This window comes from Fundulus heteroclitus, chromosome 8 (genome assembly GCF_011125445.2).
Source record: "Fundulus heteroclitus isolate FHET01 chromosome 8, MU-UCD_Fhet_4.1, whole genome shotgun sequence".
NCBI classification, from domain to species: Eukaryota; Metazoa; Chordata; class Actinopteri; order Cyprinodontiformes; family Fundulidae; genus Fundulus; species Fundulus heteroclitus.
This window is the reverse complement of record NC_046368.1, coordinates 26,357,155-26,372,931: the sequence shown is the minus strand read 5'-3', so window position 1 is coordinate 26,372,931 and position 15,777 is coordinate 26,357,155. Positions and strand designations below refer to the sequence as shown.

The 15,777-nt window shown below is 38.2% G+C and overlaps 1 protein-coding gene across 16 annotated transcripts in view; it reads right to left on the bottom strand.

Moving 5' to 3' along the window:
* The window catches only part of mast4 (microtubule associated serine/threonine kinase family member 4), a 120,757-nt gene that overhangs the window by 34,395 nt on the left and 70,585 nt on the right, over positions 1–15,777 (bottom strand). For 8 of the 16 annotated variants that reach the window (XM_036140465.1, XM_036140462.1, XM_036140463.1 and 5 more), the window contains 3 exons: positions 13,135–13,215; positions 12,421–12,498; positions 238–326 (listed from right to left, as the gene is read on the bottom strand). In XM_036140465.1, the coding sequence (XP_035996358.1) occupies positions 238–326; positions 12,421–12,498; positions 13,135–13,215 (248 nt within the window). Of the gene's footprint in view, positions 1–237; positions 327–6,170; positions 6,694–12,420; positions 12,499–13,134; positions 13,216–15,777 lie in introns of those variants that run through there. The other 8 variants (XM_036140466.1, XM_012849722.3, XM_036140471.1 and 5 more) reach the window with 3 other exon arrangements.

The following is a 15,777-nucleotide window of genomic DNA, read 5'->3' as shown; positions in this document are numbered from 1 at the left end:
CATAAGAACCCAGACAAGAGGTGTCATTTCTACCTGTACTCATTGTTGCTAAACAAATCACCTGTATATTTTTCTGAGCTATTTTTTGGGGTATTTTTTTGCCTTGTACTACACAATGAGACAGCATTCCTGTTGGAGAACACAGTGCATTTATGACCCCTCCATGGACAACCTAACAATGATGAAACAGGAGCTCGCACATTAGCTGACGGGAACGTGTGTCGGACATGAACTCACCTGTAAGAGAAGAAAGCGGCGAGTGGGGTCGTGGCAAACCCGATGACTGACCACTTCCGATTAGGCTTTTTCTGTTGCTCGTTCGACAGCTGCAAAAACCACAGAAACTCATATTAGGCAGAAAAACAAGAGGCACTGGATAAGAAAAATATAAAAAGGAGAAAATAACTAAATACAAAAGAACAAATGCTTATAAAAAGTTATGTTGACACTTATTCATCTTATTCATAAGTTTAATTGTTCTGAATATTGGAGTCAAGGTGCCATGCCTCAGCATGGGGTTCACTATTAAATGCTGGACTATGGATGTGTCAAATAAATCTAGAGGTGTTACAGTCAAGAGATTATTGGAAATTAAACTGGTTCTAGTGCATATTTGGCACCAGTTCTTTGTTTCCACCGCCAAAGTTCTGGTCCTTGCACCAAAAAAAACAAAAAAAACAAAAAACAAAACAGCACCAGTTTGCAGCTGGGCAGGAAAATATGTTCCTTTTTTGATCAGCAGCTTAAAATGAAATAAAATGCCAGACTAGCATCAGAATAACAATTTAACTGTAGCTTATCTTAATACAGTTTACTTTAAAATCACCCATCAGGGAGTTCAAGTAGGTCAATGCTCCGCTTCCAGCTGAGCTCACAGCAGATCATTTTCTCCTGCATTCAGGAACATTATTTCTGACCCAGTCCTTTAGCAGCATCTATCTTTTAATGCCATCAGGTGGTAATAGTAAATGTTCCTCTAAAAGTATTGTTTTTAACTTTCTTCCAGCTGTTGGTGAGTTTGAGAGATCAGTTAATTAGGACTTGAAGCGCTCCCAAGAACAACTGATTGTTAAAGTCAGCTTTAATAAATTGAGGCGCTGTTATTAGAGCAGGGGTACTGGGGTTAATAAGATTTGGCCATCAAAATGTTTCTGTGCACTACAATCATTCACAAATCCCTTAATAACACTGTGGTAGGGGTCAAACAAACAAATGAGATGTTTATGGTGATACAACAATATGGCTGTGACATGGGTTAAGATCTGAACCTCTAAGAGAAATGGGACTCCATATCATGATGAGTTTATACTCTGGAGTAAAAGGAAAGTAAAAGATTACTACCTAATAGTTGCTAGTTAACAAGATCAACTTAGAAAGGTAAAGCACAAATTTACAAGTTATTTCAGTTAGATTTATTTATAACAATTTTTTGTTAATGATTTTTAAACACTGGGTATAAATATGCTCTAATTGATAGCTGTATTCTTAAATAATATGTCCGATAACGCTAGTGCAATGACAAGTGAATGTATTTGGAGTTTTAGTCTTACACACATTCGTCATATGTGGGGCTCTGTTCCTGAAATGCTTAATTTGTACTACAGGGTCTTCTTCAGTTAATAATCATGGAAAAAGTGTCTGAAACTATTTGATTCACAACATTTGAATGACATGTATAAAGACATAGCTTGAAAGGGGAAAAAGTGGAAGTCAATAATGCAATTGTACACATTTCCACATCAATTTTAGAAGCATGCTTGAGATTTCCTTTTTACATTATACCCCCAGTCCTAGAACTTATATTACCTGTGAACCACAATACCACCTGAGTCAGGGATAAAGTATCTGGTTCAGTGTACTATTAAGTAATAAAAAAAAAGAAATCTGTCGAGTTTTCAAGGTACAATAACCTTGATTTCATTGCATAAAATCTGATTTATTTTAATTGCCGTTTTATTTCTACAATACTAAGTGAAAGCCATTCTGTTTCTTAGCTAATGTGTGTTCTTACGAGCACACCCATAAAACCCATTTACAGGGAGACGCAGTCCTCAAGGAAGCAGTGGCAAAAAAAAGGCACCACAGTAATAAGTGACATAATGTTCTGGTTCACTCTCAAACAAACAAACAAAAAACATGATATGAGCAAAGCATTCATGCTTTTATATTTACGGGTCATGCTATTCCAGGACTGTGACTCAAGGGGAGCCACTGTGATCAGTAATGCGTGACTCATAAATGAAACTCTTTTAACCTCAAGAGAAAAAAAAAGACTTTAATGTAAAAGCGGGCCTTTGGTTAGCATGACGGTTTATAGCTTCAGATTAGAGGCCGCAGTGGAAGCACAAAGCTGGAAGAACATGGATCCACTTCAAGGTCATGGACTTAAACCAATGACATGCTGTTACATAAACCCCCTCGGAGCCCTAACCATTTTCAGCAGAGTTCACTAAAATGTTATTCAATAATAATTTGCATGCTACAAATCCCACATCGAATCTCTGTAGTATTTCACTAAAAGCTAAATATTTAAAATGTATACATTTTCAATAAAGAGTAAAAACACCATTTACGACAATTAGAGAAACAAGAATCGTTCATGTTCAAGAAAGACACTCAGGAAGGAAAGAACAGCACCAGGCAGACAGTGGTGCAGCCCCCCTGCCTGTGTTGCAGCAGTGATCAAAAACAATCTAATTCACTGAGGCTACTGCAAAGATGCTCAAACACATGAGCTGGCAGGCCTCATGTCTCTGTTGACAGTGCTGCAGAGCCGGTCCTACAGGTACCACTGCAGAGCATCAATGTCATGATGCGAGAGTCACAAGCTACAAAGATACCTCACTTTTTAATGATTTGGTGCTTTCTGAGGCTTTTACAGAAAAAAAAACTGTGTATTAAAATGGGACCAATACTAAATCTAGGAGTGATTTGGCTAAAATAGTATTCATGCTTACAATTAAGCAATTATCCTAGTCTTACAGTAGAATCACATCATTGCTTTTTCACATGGTGCAATAAGATTCCAATTTTTTTTTTTTATTGTGTGCAGTGACAAATAATGTCAGTAATAACAGTGTTGGTTTTACACCAGATTTTACAATGCAAATAAAAGAAGCATCAACTAGTTATCATCTGATTAGTTCCATTTCCAGGTAAATTAAGATTCAATCCCCCGCTCTGACCATCTCAGTCGTTGTGTCCCTGGGCAAGACACTTCACCCGCACTGCCTGCTGGCGGTGGTCAAAAGGTACCGGTGGTGCCGATGTATGGCAGCCTGCCCCAGGGCAGCTGTGGCTCCTAACATAGCTCACCACCGTCAGGGTGTGGATGACTGATTGTGGTGCAAAGCACTTTAAGGGCGTCAGACTAGATAAAGAGCTATACAAGTACAAGCCATTTACCATCTCTGAACCTTGCAGTTTTTGTGCCAGTGGCACTGCCAAATAACTTTGAAATGAAAGAAAAAGGCAAAATTGTTTTTTTAACAAGCAAATACCTGAAGGTTTGTAATGCATTTATATCAATGCACTCTGATAAACCTAAATAAATCCAGTGCAACATCTTGCCTTTAAAAGCCAATTATTTATTATATGAAGTCTTGTTTTTTTTTTTTATTATTATTCTCAGTATAGATCCAGCTGTTCTGTGAAGGTCTCAGAGGTTTTTTTTAGAGAACATTCGAGAAGAAACCACATAATGAAGACCAAGGTAAACAGCAGACGGGTGAGGGAGAAAGTACAGTGAGGAGCGTTGCCCGAAGGAGGTGCTAATGCTAGCTTAGCAGGTAACATCGCTCAGCATTTCGTTTTTCTTGTCCATTGGCATGGGAAAGTTTCTCCGAACAACAGTTCTGTGTTTCTCTTGTCTATGAAGAGGGTCACCCGGCCGTTCTGGCTGTTCTCCACATGTTAGCAGACTTTAAAGCTTTCAGCAGCAGCTCATTATTTGGGTCAGGTGTGCGGATGCAGACGGGAGGGTCTTCTGCTTCGCGATTAGGCATATCTTTCCTGATGTCCTATCATAAAAAAAGTTTTTGGAGGTCTTCTGACCATTGTCTGGGTCAAAATTCAAAGCATGTTCCTAAGTCATGTGGAAACGTTTTCATTTGAGTTAGAAACACATTTTCACTCGGGCTAGCCTCACCCATCAGGAGAGTGGACACAGCATGAATCGTTCATCATGACAGGGAAAACCAACATCTGGTACATATGTGCTCAAAAACCATCAGATTTCATACTATTGATTAGTGCTCCAACACTGCAGCCTAATCAAGCCTTTTATTTCTTCATCCTCTAGCCATCGCCTCAGCATAGGAAGCATTCCCACCAGTATTAATGAAACCCAGTACCGCTTGTGGATACACTAAACTGTGCTACTGAAATACTGTGGAATAAAAGAGGGTTTGATGGAATACAAGTTGTCCTCCTTACATCCGACATTCTGTAGCTGAGCTGTAGCAGCAGTGACTCCGCAGATGAAGAGGGATAATCACGTTGGTTTAGTGAAGCTTTAAGTGGGGGAGATGATCGGGAGAAAATAGGCCAGTGTTTTTGAAGACATGTTAAACTGATGCAACGGATCTGTGTATGTAAACTCTCCACCTCAACAAATCCTTGTTGCACTCCAAATAGACTGCAAACTCTTTCTTTAGTAACTAAAAATACCTTCTAAGGGCTTTTGTGACAGCTACTTTTTGAATAGGAGCAGTTTATTTTTACCTCGCATCAACAAAGTAATCTGAATCTGTCAAAAGCATTTTTTTTTTCAGACTTCAGCACAGCTACATTTGTAGGCTGCAAGAAGAAGCAAAAAATAGATCAAACTCGTTTAATTCCCAACGCTATTAATTCAAATTTTTCCGACATCCTTAACCTAACCCATGTCAACAAGAAGCCATGATGAATCTTTTTCACTCCTGCAACTGAGCTCGATCATCACAGCTGTGAGGCGAGCTGCCACTGTGGGACGAAATAAATTGCTGCGATGCACTGACAAACCTAGATTCAAAGTCAAACACATGACACATGCAAATCTATTAATAGAATTAAAAGAGAAATAAACGGCCTGAAGACTAAAGCACACGAGCATGTTTGTTTCCTCAAGCTTTAGTCAGCTGGCATCAACCTTGCTTTTGTTAGAATGTAATATTTTTACATATCTCTTATTAAATTATTTCAACAGAGTATGCCATTTATAAATATTAAATTTAAGTTATAGTATATTATTTAGACTTTATAGTAACAAATACAGCTATACAAGCTATACTCCTTAGTTACAAAATCTTCTCAATACTACAACCTGATACCAAAATTTGAATACGGTTAAACATTTTAAAAACAGAAACACTACTACAATGTTAAATTAATGTATGATATGTTATTAAAAATATGTACAGTAGTGCATCATCAACATACACGGATTATCGTTTTCAGCAGGGAAAAATAATACTACCCAAAAATGGTCAGTATTTCATGTTAAGCTGTTCTGGACTGAAAAAAAGAGGTCAGGATAGGGATTAAAAACAAATATCTTTATATTGACATTCACCAATACTGTGGTCCCGGTAATATACAACTAAGAGAGATCAAGAAGCTTAGCTCGAAATATGAAGTTTCTATGCGTTTTCTATCTCAGCAAAAAAAAAAAAAAAAAAAGGAAATAAAAACCTTTAAGCTAAAGCATCATGAGTGGTTCACAAGACAAGCAAGTCCACCGTCTTAAATAAAAGTCCAACAATTTCTCACAGGCAGCTCTGAGTCATAATAAAACACACTTTATCAGATGCAAATGAAAGCTATGACTTACACAGATACATTAAGATCAGCATATTCACTTTCCCACTTTTGTTTAACTGTGATGGTACATATGGAAGTACACATCCTGTGTGAGGAAAGTGAGTGCCAGAACAAACATTTAATTATCATTGACTCACAAAGCAAATAATACACAATAGCAAAGGAGGAAACACCCACCTTCTTGTTCACGAAACGGCTCAAATAACTGATTGTAAGAGCATGAAAACACACCAGCAATAATTTGTGGGTCTGTAAATTATAGTATACTTTTTTTAATGACTAATCTCTATATTCAGCCAACAAATGTATCTCAATGACAAAACAGTTTTATACGCCGACGTAGAGCCGCACCATGCAATTTTAAACAATACCTTTGGGATCGACGCAGACGGGCTCCGCTGAAGAAATGTGGCATGTTAAAGTTGGATAACACCGTCCACGGACTAGAATCTGACATTGTGTCCACGTCATGCCAGAGAGGGAGATGCAAAGGGAGCTTCTGGGGAACTGCTGAGAAGCGACGGCTGCTGGGGTTAAGGAGGCTGTGACCCCCGGAGCACTGCTGACAAGTCCTCTCCTTAGGTCCAAACTTTCTCTGTACAGGCACATCTGCAGCCAGCTGCGGCATAAACACACCGGCACCGAGGGCGTGTTGTCCTCCACTGTCCTCAAACAAAAAAAAAGAAAAAAAAAAAAAAGGAATCCGGGCCGGATCACGGAAGGCACACAGAGCGTGATCCAGGTCAGGTGTTGACAAACTCTGCTGCAGCAGGGACGTGACACCTAACACCGGCCGCCTTGCCCCATCTCACCGCAGCCGCTCTGTACGCCAAAACGCTCGTCCTGCTCCCTTCGCTCAACATGCTTTATATCATGTAACAGGCATATACCACTCCACATCCCGTGAAGGGGGGGAGGGCGGTGAGACAGGAGCGCTGCATCCTCAACACATGCGGCTGTGCTCTCGCTGCTTTAAAAAAAAAAAGGTCCGGTGGGTCAGTGTTTCCAGCGGGAGGCCGGCAGAAAGAATGTGTGAATTCTTCGACTGCTGCGAGGAATCCTCTTTGCTCCTTCCACAAAGAGTTATGGCTCATTTACTGGAGGAGAGCCTCACCTTAACTAAATCACCTTTGCCCCATGACTCATTTACTGTTTGACTTTTAAATAGGACTTAGTTTAAAAATGGGAAAATAAATACTAATTTGTTTAAAAATATTTTAGTATCCAAAACTATGAAAACGATCATCAAAAACTGTAGTGCAAACAGGTACGGTGCCATTTCATGTTCTTTAATTAGGAGATGGACTCTTGAATTTATAATTCTCCCCGTTTTCTTTGTCAGTTCATTGATTCGTTTGTATCTGGATTAGAAAGGCCTGCAGGGTGCAGAGATGGCAGCACAATCCTCAGAAGTGGTTATCAGAAGTAAAAACATTTTCCACACAAAAGAAAGCTTCAATTATCCTTAAGACCATGCCAATGGCTACTTATGTTAGAAACAAAAGTAAGCATAAGTAATCCCCTTCCAAAGGGCTGCCCTGCTTGGCAGGCTTGTAGAAATCTAAAATTTGAGGTAAGGACCTGCCTCTCACAGAATATGACCAATTGTACTCCACTAGACATGTCAATTTCTAATACAAGATGCTAGTAGTTTAAAGCAGTTTAAAATGTCAACTCTATATTAATGAGAGAACAGTATATTTAAAAACAGGGTTTTGGTAAGATTTGAAATTATTAAAGGGACACTACCTCTGCTCTCAAATAATGACCAATAATGACAAGAAAGCTATAAAATACTTTGAATGCTGTTGATTATGATTCTCAAAGGAAAAAATGACTTAGACATATTTTAGCAGGAAAAATGTAGGTTTTTATTTATCATTTAATCTTATGCGCAAGTCGGGTGTTGCCCGTTAATGTGTTTTTGTCCCCGTCATACCTGCATTTTCCCATTGTGGGGAAAATTAAGATATTTCTATTCTATTGTTATAAACACTAGAAATAGGAATCTCTTACAGTCACAAATGGGTTCACCTCTAATTATGTATGGTAACCAGTGAGCAACAAACTACACATATCTTTGGATTATTTATTTTTTATTTACTTACTTTTACTCTAATTTCAAAGTTTAAAGATCATTCATAAGAAATTATCAAATATAAAATTTTAAAAATAAGTTTTATCACAAAAAGCGTTCAGGTAAAAAGACCTGCTAGTGTGGTTGATAACTAAAACTTAAATAATTTTAACAGTTCATCTTTGAACTAAAAAATGCCTTTATTTATTTATTTATTGTTATTATTTATTATTTATTTATTATTTGTTCATGTCCTTAGATTAACATCTAAATATAACTTCATACAAGAATTTAAATATGGCATATTTTCACTTTTTATAAGCTAAAGCCTTAGCGGTAGACAGAAAACAGCATGACTTTCTAAACAGTTTCTGATTTGTTTTCCCTTTGTCAGCTTGGTTAATTTATATTATGCCAGCTATAAGACAGAGAAAGGACAGTAAAGAGAGCTTCAGTCAGATGTGCACAGTAGGTCCTGAGGACACTCAGGTTGCTGTAGATAACTTATCACTTGCAGAGTGTGCTGCCTGGAAAGGGGGAAAAAAATCTGAGGAACTGAGTGGGAGCAAAATCAACAAAGAAAATAATACTAGTATGACTGGCACATAACCACTGGCACCACTTCCATGTGCCTCCTTCTGTAATAAGGTGTCATCAGAGGTCATTTTTGCCAGCAAAAAGCCTGAGTTTGCGAGAGCCTTCTCTCAGAGAGCTTCGGCTGCTCTCCCTACAGGCTTCTGTGACAGCCTTCACTCTAATTATGGCCCTGCTCTGTTTCGGTGCTCCACATAAGAAATGACAGTTCGGATGGTTCAAAGTCAAACCTGCACACAGCAGCATGAGAGCAGTGGAGCGGAAAACGTATTCAAACAAACAAAAACGTCTGTTTACTTTTACACACCGAGAATCTGTTAACGTATGACAAATGAGTTTAGAGTGCTTCCTTTCCCATGAGCGAGTGTTTACAGTTATGGCTTGCTAACATTTATTAGTGCTAACCTACAGTTTGAGTTGTGTTACTCGTACTGTAAGCCTAAAGGTTTTTTTGTCACAACCAAATGGCTTATGCATCAGATTCTGTGTATCCTGAGCTGGGGTCTGTCTAAAAAAAATGTCAACACTAACACGTGGTGACAATAGAGATTCTTGATAAATATAAGGTTTCCCCCATCGCATTATTGGTCTGGCACACTTTCAGGCTTTACACCCTAGATACACCTACCACCAGGCTCAGCCAGTTTTCTAGCCGAAACCTGAAATAATCTATAACACACAGAGGTACTTTTTTTTAGTCAAAAAAGAAGCTATCCAAACATATCTGCAAAACAATAAAAAATGAATTCCTTCATTCATTAACAACAGTGTAATCAAGACATTTAGTTCCTGAGGTAATAAACACAAATAAATGTATCTGCAACCTATGAGACACATTTCACAGTTGGGCGAAAGTTCAGAGGCTTTGGCATACTATTTTCTTCTCTATCAGCGTTCTCAGCAGCACATTTCAGCGTAATGTACCATTAGGGTGAAAGTTGTCAAAGTTACTCTGAAATTAGACGGATCAGTACGACACAATAGTATGACATGTTTGAGAGCAACATGGAAAAGTCAAAGCTCTTGAACATGCATCAACGTAGATATAAAGCTCCTAAACAACATTAAAGCTAGCACTAGCTGTTATTAGCCTGACGAACAACCCCCTTCGAGCTGCACTACGCCGCGCTCCACTGCAGCAATGTGAAACGACAAACCAGCACTGGCGCACGCACCTCCACCACCGACGGCGGCTGTACACCGTTATGCTGAAAACAAAATCCTGGTGAGGATCCTGCATATTGATAAAATAAATGTGGTTGAATGCAGTAGAGAAACTTTCCTATCCCATAATGGCTCAGAAGGCTACGATGCTATTAGAAATCGATCCATTCTGCTTGTGATACAGTCATTTTTGTTTTGGTGTAGGTGCTTTGTGTCAGGATCACCTATTATGTTAATTATCTTTTCATCTACTCTCCATCATTGCAGATTCTTCGATGTAAAAGTTGCTATGAGCTTTATGATTTGCCTCGCCTTTTCAGATTTCGGGGGATGCTTCGACGTCACCAGCTCCTCCGGTTAACGGCGGCAGATAAGATCAGTTGTTTTATTTCTGTCTTTGGATGATCCCTGCGATATGCTTCCCCATGTTTGTTGTGTTTTAAAACGTTTTCCTTTTTGTTTTACACAACCTGCATATGGCATGACTCAAAGTCAACTTTGCTTTGATGCAGAGGGTGCATGATGCAGCCTATGTAACCTTGTGTTTACCATAAACTGTCCCTTTGCTGCACTGACGCACATCTAAGTTACCCCCTTCTACGTTCCTCAAAACTAGATAATAAATTAAATTGAGATAAAAGCGTTTCAATGTTTATTAAGAGTCGGAATTGTCCATGAGCACATCTCAATGCATCCAAAAATAGATGTTAACCCAATCCCACCCCCCCTCACTCTTAGTTGCACATTGTGTTCTTTGAATGACGGGGAGAGCTGCAACATGGCATAAATGTCCTCAGTCTTCAGGCAGGTCTTTGTGAATCCTTGAAAATCAAAGTCTATGAAAATGATTCTAAGCCGTCTTGCTCTTTATCAGCTATATAACTGCAAAGTTTTAAATATATATATATATATATATATATATATATATATATATATATATATATATATATACCCCTGGCAGATATATATATCTGCCAGGGGTATGTAAAAATTGGGGCTTTACTTTAGATCATATATTTGTGTAGTAAATGAAGCTAACTGTGTTTAAAGTTGTGAATATAAAGTATTAGGTTTAAGGTCCTAAACCGTAAGCCTAATATTTGTGGTTTAGGTATACAAGTTGGTATATTATGCTTTAATAATGCACACCCCAAAATGTGACTGCTGTACTCCAAACACTTGAGCTAAATTGCTAAGTGATTTTCAAACCCACACATTGCTGTTACCAAAAGCTGCATTTATTCCAACTTTAGCCTCACAGGCAAAATAAGGGCATCCTTCACTCCCTTGAGGCATTTCTGTTGAAGCGTCAGGCAGCTTCAACAGCCGAGGGCTATGACAAAAAAGAAGAAAAAAAAAACAGGAGCTTATGGGGTAAAGATACTGATTCTGGTCCAACAACAACTGCCGTAAAAGCAATAGCACCTGGGAAAGCTTGATGACCTTGCCAGTGTTATAAACAGCTGACCAGCTCTGTGACCTTTGGTACAGCACTAACGCAGTTGTGTCTAATTCTGTCCCTCTAAAGCCATTGTCCTGCATGTTTTATAATAATTCTAAGGATAATCACCTTTGTCATTGCAACTTTCTGCAATCCAATGCAATCTGGTGCATGAAACCCATCCCTCTAGGAGCCGTAGGCTGCCACTATGTGCGCCGGGGAGCATTCTGGGGCTAAATGTCTTGCTTAAGGACCTGAGTGGCAGTCTGTGGGATTCAAACCAGTAACGTGTGGCCTCTCCAGGAGCCATGTGCCCTGCGCATCTGATTTAAAACGTTGAATTACCACCTCACAGTATCACAAATAACCTACAAATCAGGTGTACTGTACAGAACCAGGTTAAAAACAGACACCCACATTTCTACTGATAATATGCTGCGAACATTGCTACACTGTATGTAGCAACTGTTTACAATTATCAAGTAAAACAGAAAAGAAATAAATTGAACATGTGCTAAGGAAGTTGTGACCTGCTTTGGTCCGCCACTGGAACAATTATTTTGTGTCACTGCAAAAAGCTGCTGCTTATATTTTGACACTACAACAACAATGCTGTGAGACAATGTTCCCAACCATATTAAAATGAGCTTTTCATTGTACCATATTCAATATTTGTATGGGTAAACCCGATGAAATCAAATCTTAAATGTATTTATCTTAGAGGAAACTCTACATTGGAAAAAAAATAAAAACAGCTCAACGCTGCTGAATGATGCTGACTCATTTTACCGCCTGCTCTACTTGACTGTCTATGAAAGCTGCACAGTACCAGAGAACAGGAGTGAGAAAGGTGGGCGTTTCATTTTATTCATTGATACCGCAACTTCACAGACAAATAAGTCTTTTAAATGAGATAGGGAGAAAAAAAAACATTCACAGTAAGTTTCATTTCAAACATTTAACCTTAAGCAAATCTTTAGCTTTAAGCGCAAACCAGAAAGATTGCACTGTATAAAATTCATAACCGTTTATCACAAAGAGAGCTAGTACAGGCGGATAATGTTTTCCCAGGGGGAATAGGAGGATTAAGGAAGATGCTTTTCAAAACTACAGTGTAGTAAAAGAATCAAAAATCAGATATTTAATTTCCACTTCTGTTTTCTAATGTGACTATCCAATTACCAAAATGTGCAAGGGCACAGATGAAACCTGAACTGAAATGTTTAAACTCATCCTAATTAATTTAATTGTACACTGAATTAAAAAAAATGTTATTGAAATGACAGATGGAGATTAATGAAACCCTTATTTCTGTTTAATAAAGACAAAAATTGTGGATTCTTACTTTTCTCCAAATATTGGTAAAAAGCCGTCTCGTCTTGTTCTTGTAAAACCAATGTTGTGTATCCTCTTGTCTTTTGAGCTGAATATATTGTTACATTCATAAATAACATACAGGACCAGTAATGCCAGTAACATTTACTAAATTTTTTTATCTATCGTTTATATTACATTTATTTCACTTGAAATGTAGAAAATATTCAAATATCGTCTTTTTTTGCTGAACTGATTCATCCAAATAATTTCTGTCCATGGGTACATATTGCCGTAGTCTAAGTAGAAGCTTAATACAAAGGCATATTACAATGGAAAGAAAGACATAAGACACAAGGACATATGCTACAACAAACTAGTCAGCAACTAAGCCGTAATGTAGATATTTAGCTCTTATTAGCTTCTGCCATTTGCGGTACATTTCATTTTAAAAAATGAATCCAGCTGAGATTGGTAAGGATTGAAACCATTCTTCACTTTGATGTATTGCTAATGCCCCTAAATCCTGCTTAGCACATGAAAGAGGAGCAAAAAACGTCAGAACAGAATGGGGCAAGATGGGGGAAGGGGTGTCCTTATCAACATTACATAAGCTCCATGTCCTATCACAGCTCTTACATGGCAGTTGATTTTTTAGAGGGCAAATTGAAGAATCGGTTTCAGGTTTGGAAAAACGACGGTTGGCATTAAACAAAACGTCCATGCCTGAACAACTCTTGCTTACCTCCAGAAATGAAAGGCATGCAGTGGGCTGCACGGACTGCAGGGGCTAGTGGGAGTAGGGCTCAAGCTTCGGGGAGTGAGGCTGTAAGTTAAATGGAGTGAGTGAATAGTTGTCCTTTATCACATACAAGACAGGTCCTCCCCCCCACCCCCACCACCCTCCCAAAGCGCTGACACGTGCCCAGATGAAGACAGCAGCATCACGAAGAGTAAATGATCCCTGTCAGATGAATCTAATTGTGTTTGAAGAGCAGGTTCCCGAGGCATTTGTCTGGTTCTGCAGTGTTTGGTTGACATTGAGACTGTAGACTGTGCCAGGCTAAAACGGCAGCAGGCAATAAAGAGCACCTGTTTGAAGGCGAAAGGTCATAAAAGGAGTTAGAAATTTACCAGAGGTTGGAGATAAGGTTGTAAATAGTGTTCTTCCCGTTTCTGCAATCATAAGAAAGGCTTTTATTTCCCGGTGTGAGGTCATACGTTTTATCACTGCTTCAGCTGGCCTGCCGGCAGCACTGCAGAGCATTAGGTCATGCAAAGGTGAGTTACATTTACTGCAGTGGCTTCCATTCATTAACTCGTAAAACGCAGTAAAGGAAAAAAACTCAAAACCAATCAGAAGATTAAACTAACATTAAATACTATTATAATAATAGTTTCATTTGAGAGTTTCCATATTGGTCTACTAATGGATTAAGAATAATACTGGCTTAAAATCTAACATGGTGGAAATCTAAGCGTGTGAGAGCTCCTCATTGTCAGTGAGTTTTATTGCATCTGGTGCCAGGTTACATCAATGTAATATTACCCTTAATGTTTACTTTGAGTCAATAGAATATCTTCTTGCTGCAGTGAGCAGTCAACATTTCATCTAAAAGAGTCCTCATTAATATGCAGACCATTCCTTTTAAAATACATATGGTAAAACTAATGTGTTAAGATTATTAAAACAATTGGAGGACAATATAAAAAAAAGTTACTATTAGAGATGCGCCAAGAAATAAGCAGAAATATGACTGGAATATGAGTCTTTTCAGCTCGATTTGCTCCGAGCGGTGACCAGCCAGTCGGAAAATAATAAGAATGACTCGGCACCACCAGACTGCACTTTCAACACTCTTCAGTGTATATGTTATTACTGATGGAGGAAAGCTTAAAGTTAGCCATTTCTGGTACTAGTGAGGTGTTTAAAATTAAATTGGAGAACGCACAGATATGGAAGAAGCACTTTAAAGGGAAACTATTTTCTATGACATGCATGGTCCATTCAGGCTGCAATGGAGCAAGAGAGAGCCAGCCATTCAGCAGATAACAGGAAGGCTGAAGGCATTAGAGCAAAGCCACTTTGTTTTATACTTTTAAGTTTCAACCTTATCCTGTCATGGAACATGTTGAATTTGGAAATGCTAAAAGCTTTTAAGAAATCTCAAAGGTAATGTTTTTAATAACATTAGCTTCAGTAATAATCTGACCCTATCTGTATAATTTGATTGAATTTAACTTTGGAAAGGGCCTTGAGATGACATGTTTCATGAATTGGCGCAATATAAATAAAATTGAATTGAATTGAATTAATAACATGAATCAGCGATATAAAAGATGTACCAGATAATTTAAAATATAATATTTTTTTCTCCATCTTAAATTTGTAAAATAATGTTTAACAGCAACTGTCACACAGGGTCTGGCATCACCTCTGCTCAAATTTAAACAAAAATAATGAGCACTAAAAAAAGCAAGGCTAGAACAAAACTATTTTACTGCTGTTTATGATCTTATATTTGAGTTGTTAAAGAATAATTTGCTACAGCTAAAACTGTATCAGCTGGTCAAAGCTTAAAAAATGGAAATCAGAAATTGATAAGATGTGATTGGTGCAGCTCTACTTACTTTAGCTTATGAGCTGCTTCATAGTGATTTCAGTATTATCAAATAGACTGGTAGGATATGAGTGTCAGACAAGCAATATTGTTGGTATTGCTCTCTTCATATGCTTTGTTGAAAAAAAAAAAAAAATCTACCATGGCAACGCCGTAATAAATTCATAAAAGGACGATATTCAATGTGCACAATTTGCTTAAATGTGCAGAAACGTACATTTAAGTCTCATTGTCTATAAGAAAAAAGTAGGTTAGAAAATGTGTTATAATGATTCAGTTACTTTAGGATTGGTCCAAAAATCTGCATAGAAATAACGTCATTCGGCAATCCAATTGGCTCAACTGAAAAATTTAAATCCTTAACTACAGAGAACCATGACAAATGCCTTGGTGACCCAAATAAAATACGCACTGAATCTTGCAAACGGCAGGATGTGATAAACGCAACATGTAAACACACGGTCTCCAGTAATCCACTGCTTCACACCTTATTAAATAACAACCAGAAACCACTTTCTTTCTTTTTTTTTTTTACAAGTGCGTTGCTCTGATCACTCACACCTGCAAGTTAAGCCACTCCTTTATGTTATTTATCACATTAAAACGACTAACCGCAGAAACACATGCGGACTCGGGCAAGCTTGCTGTCGCCTAGGTGTGAAGCGCCTGACATTAGACTTCCTGCTGCAGATGCTGCTGCTGCTGCTGCTAATGCTAACACAGCCTAGAGCTGAAAGACAGACCACAAATATGACACAGAGACGGAT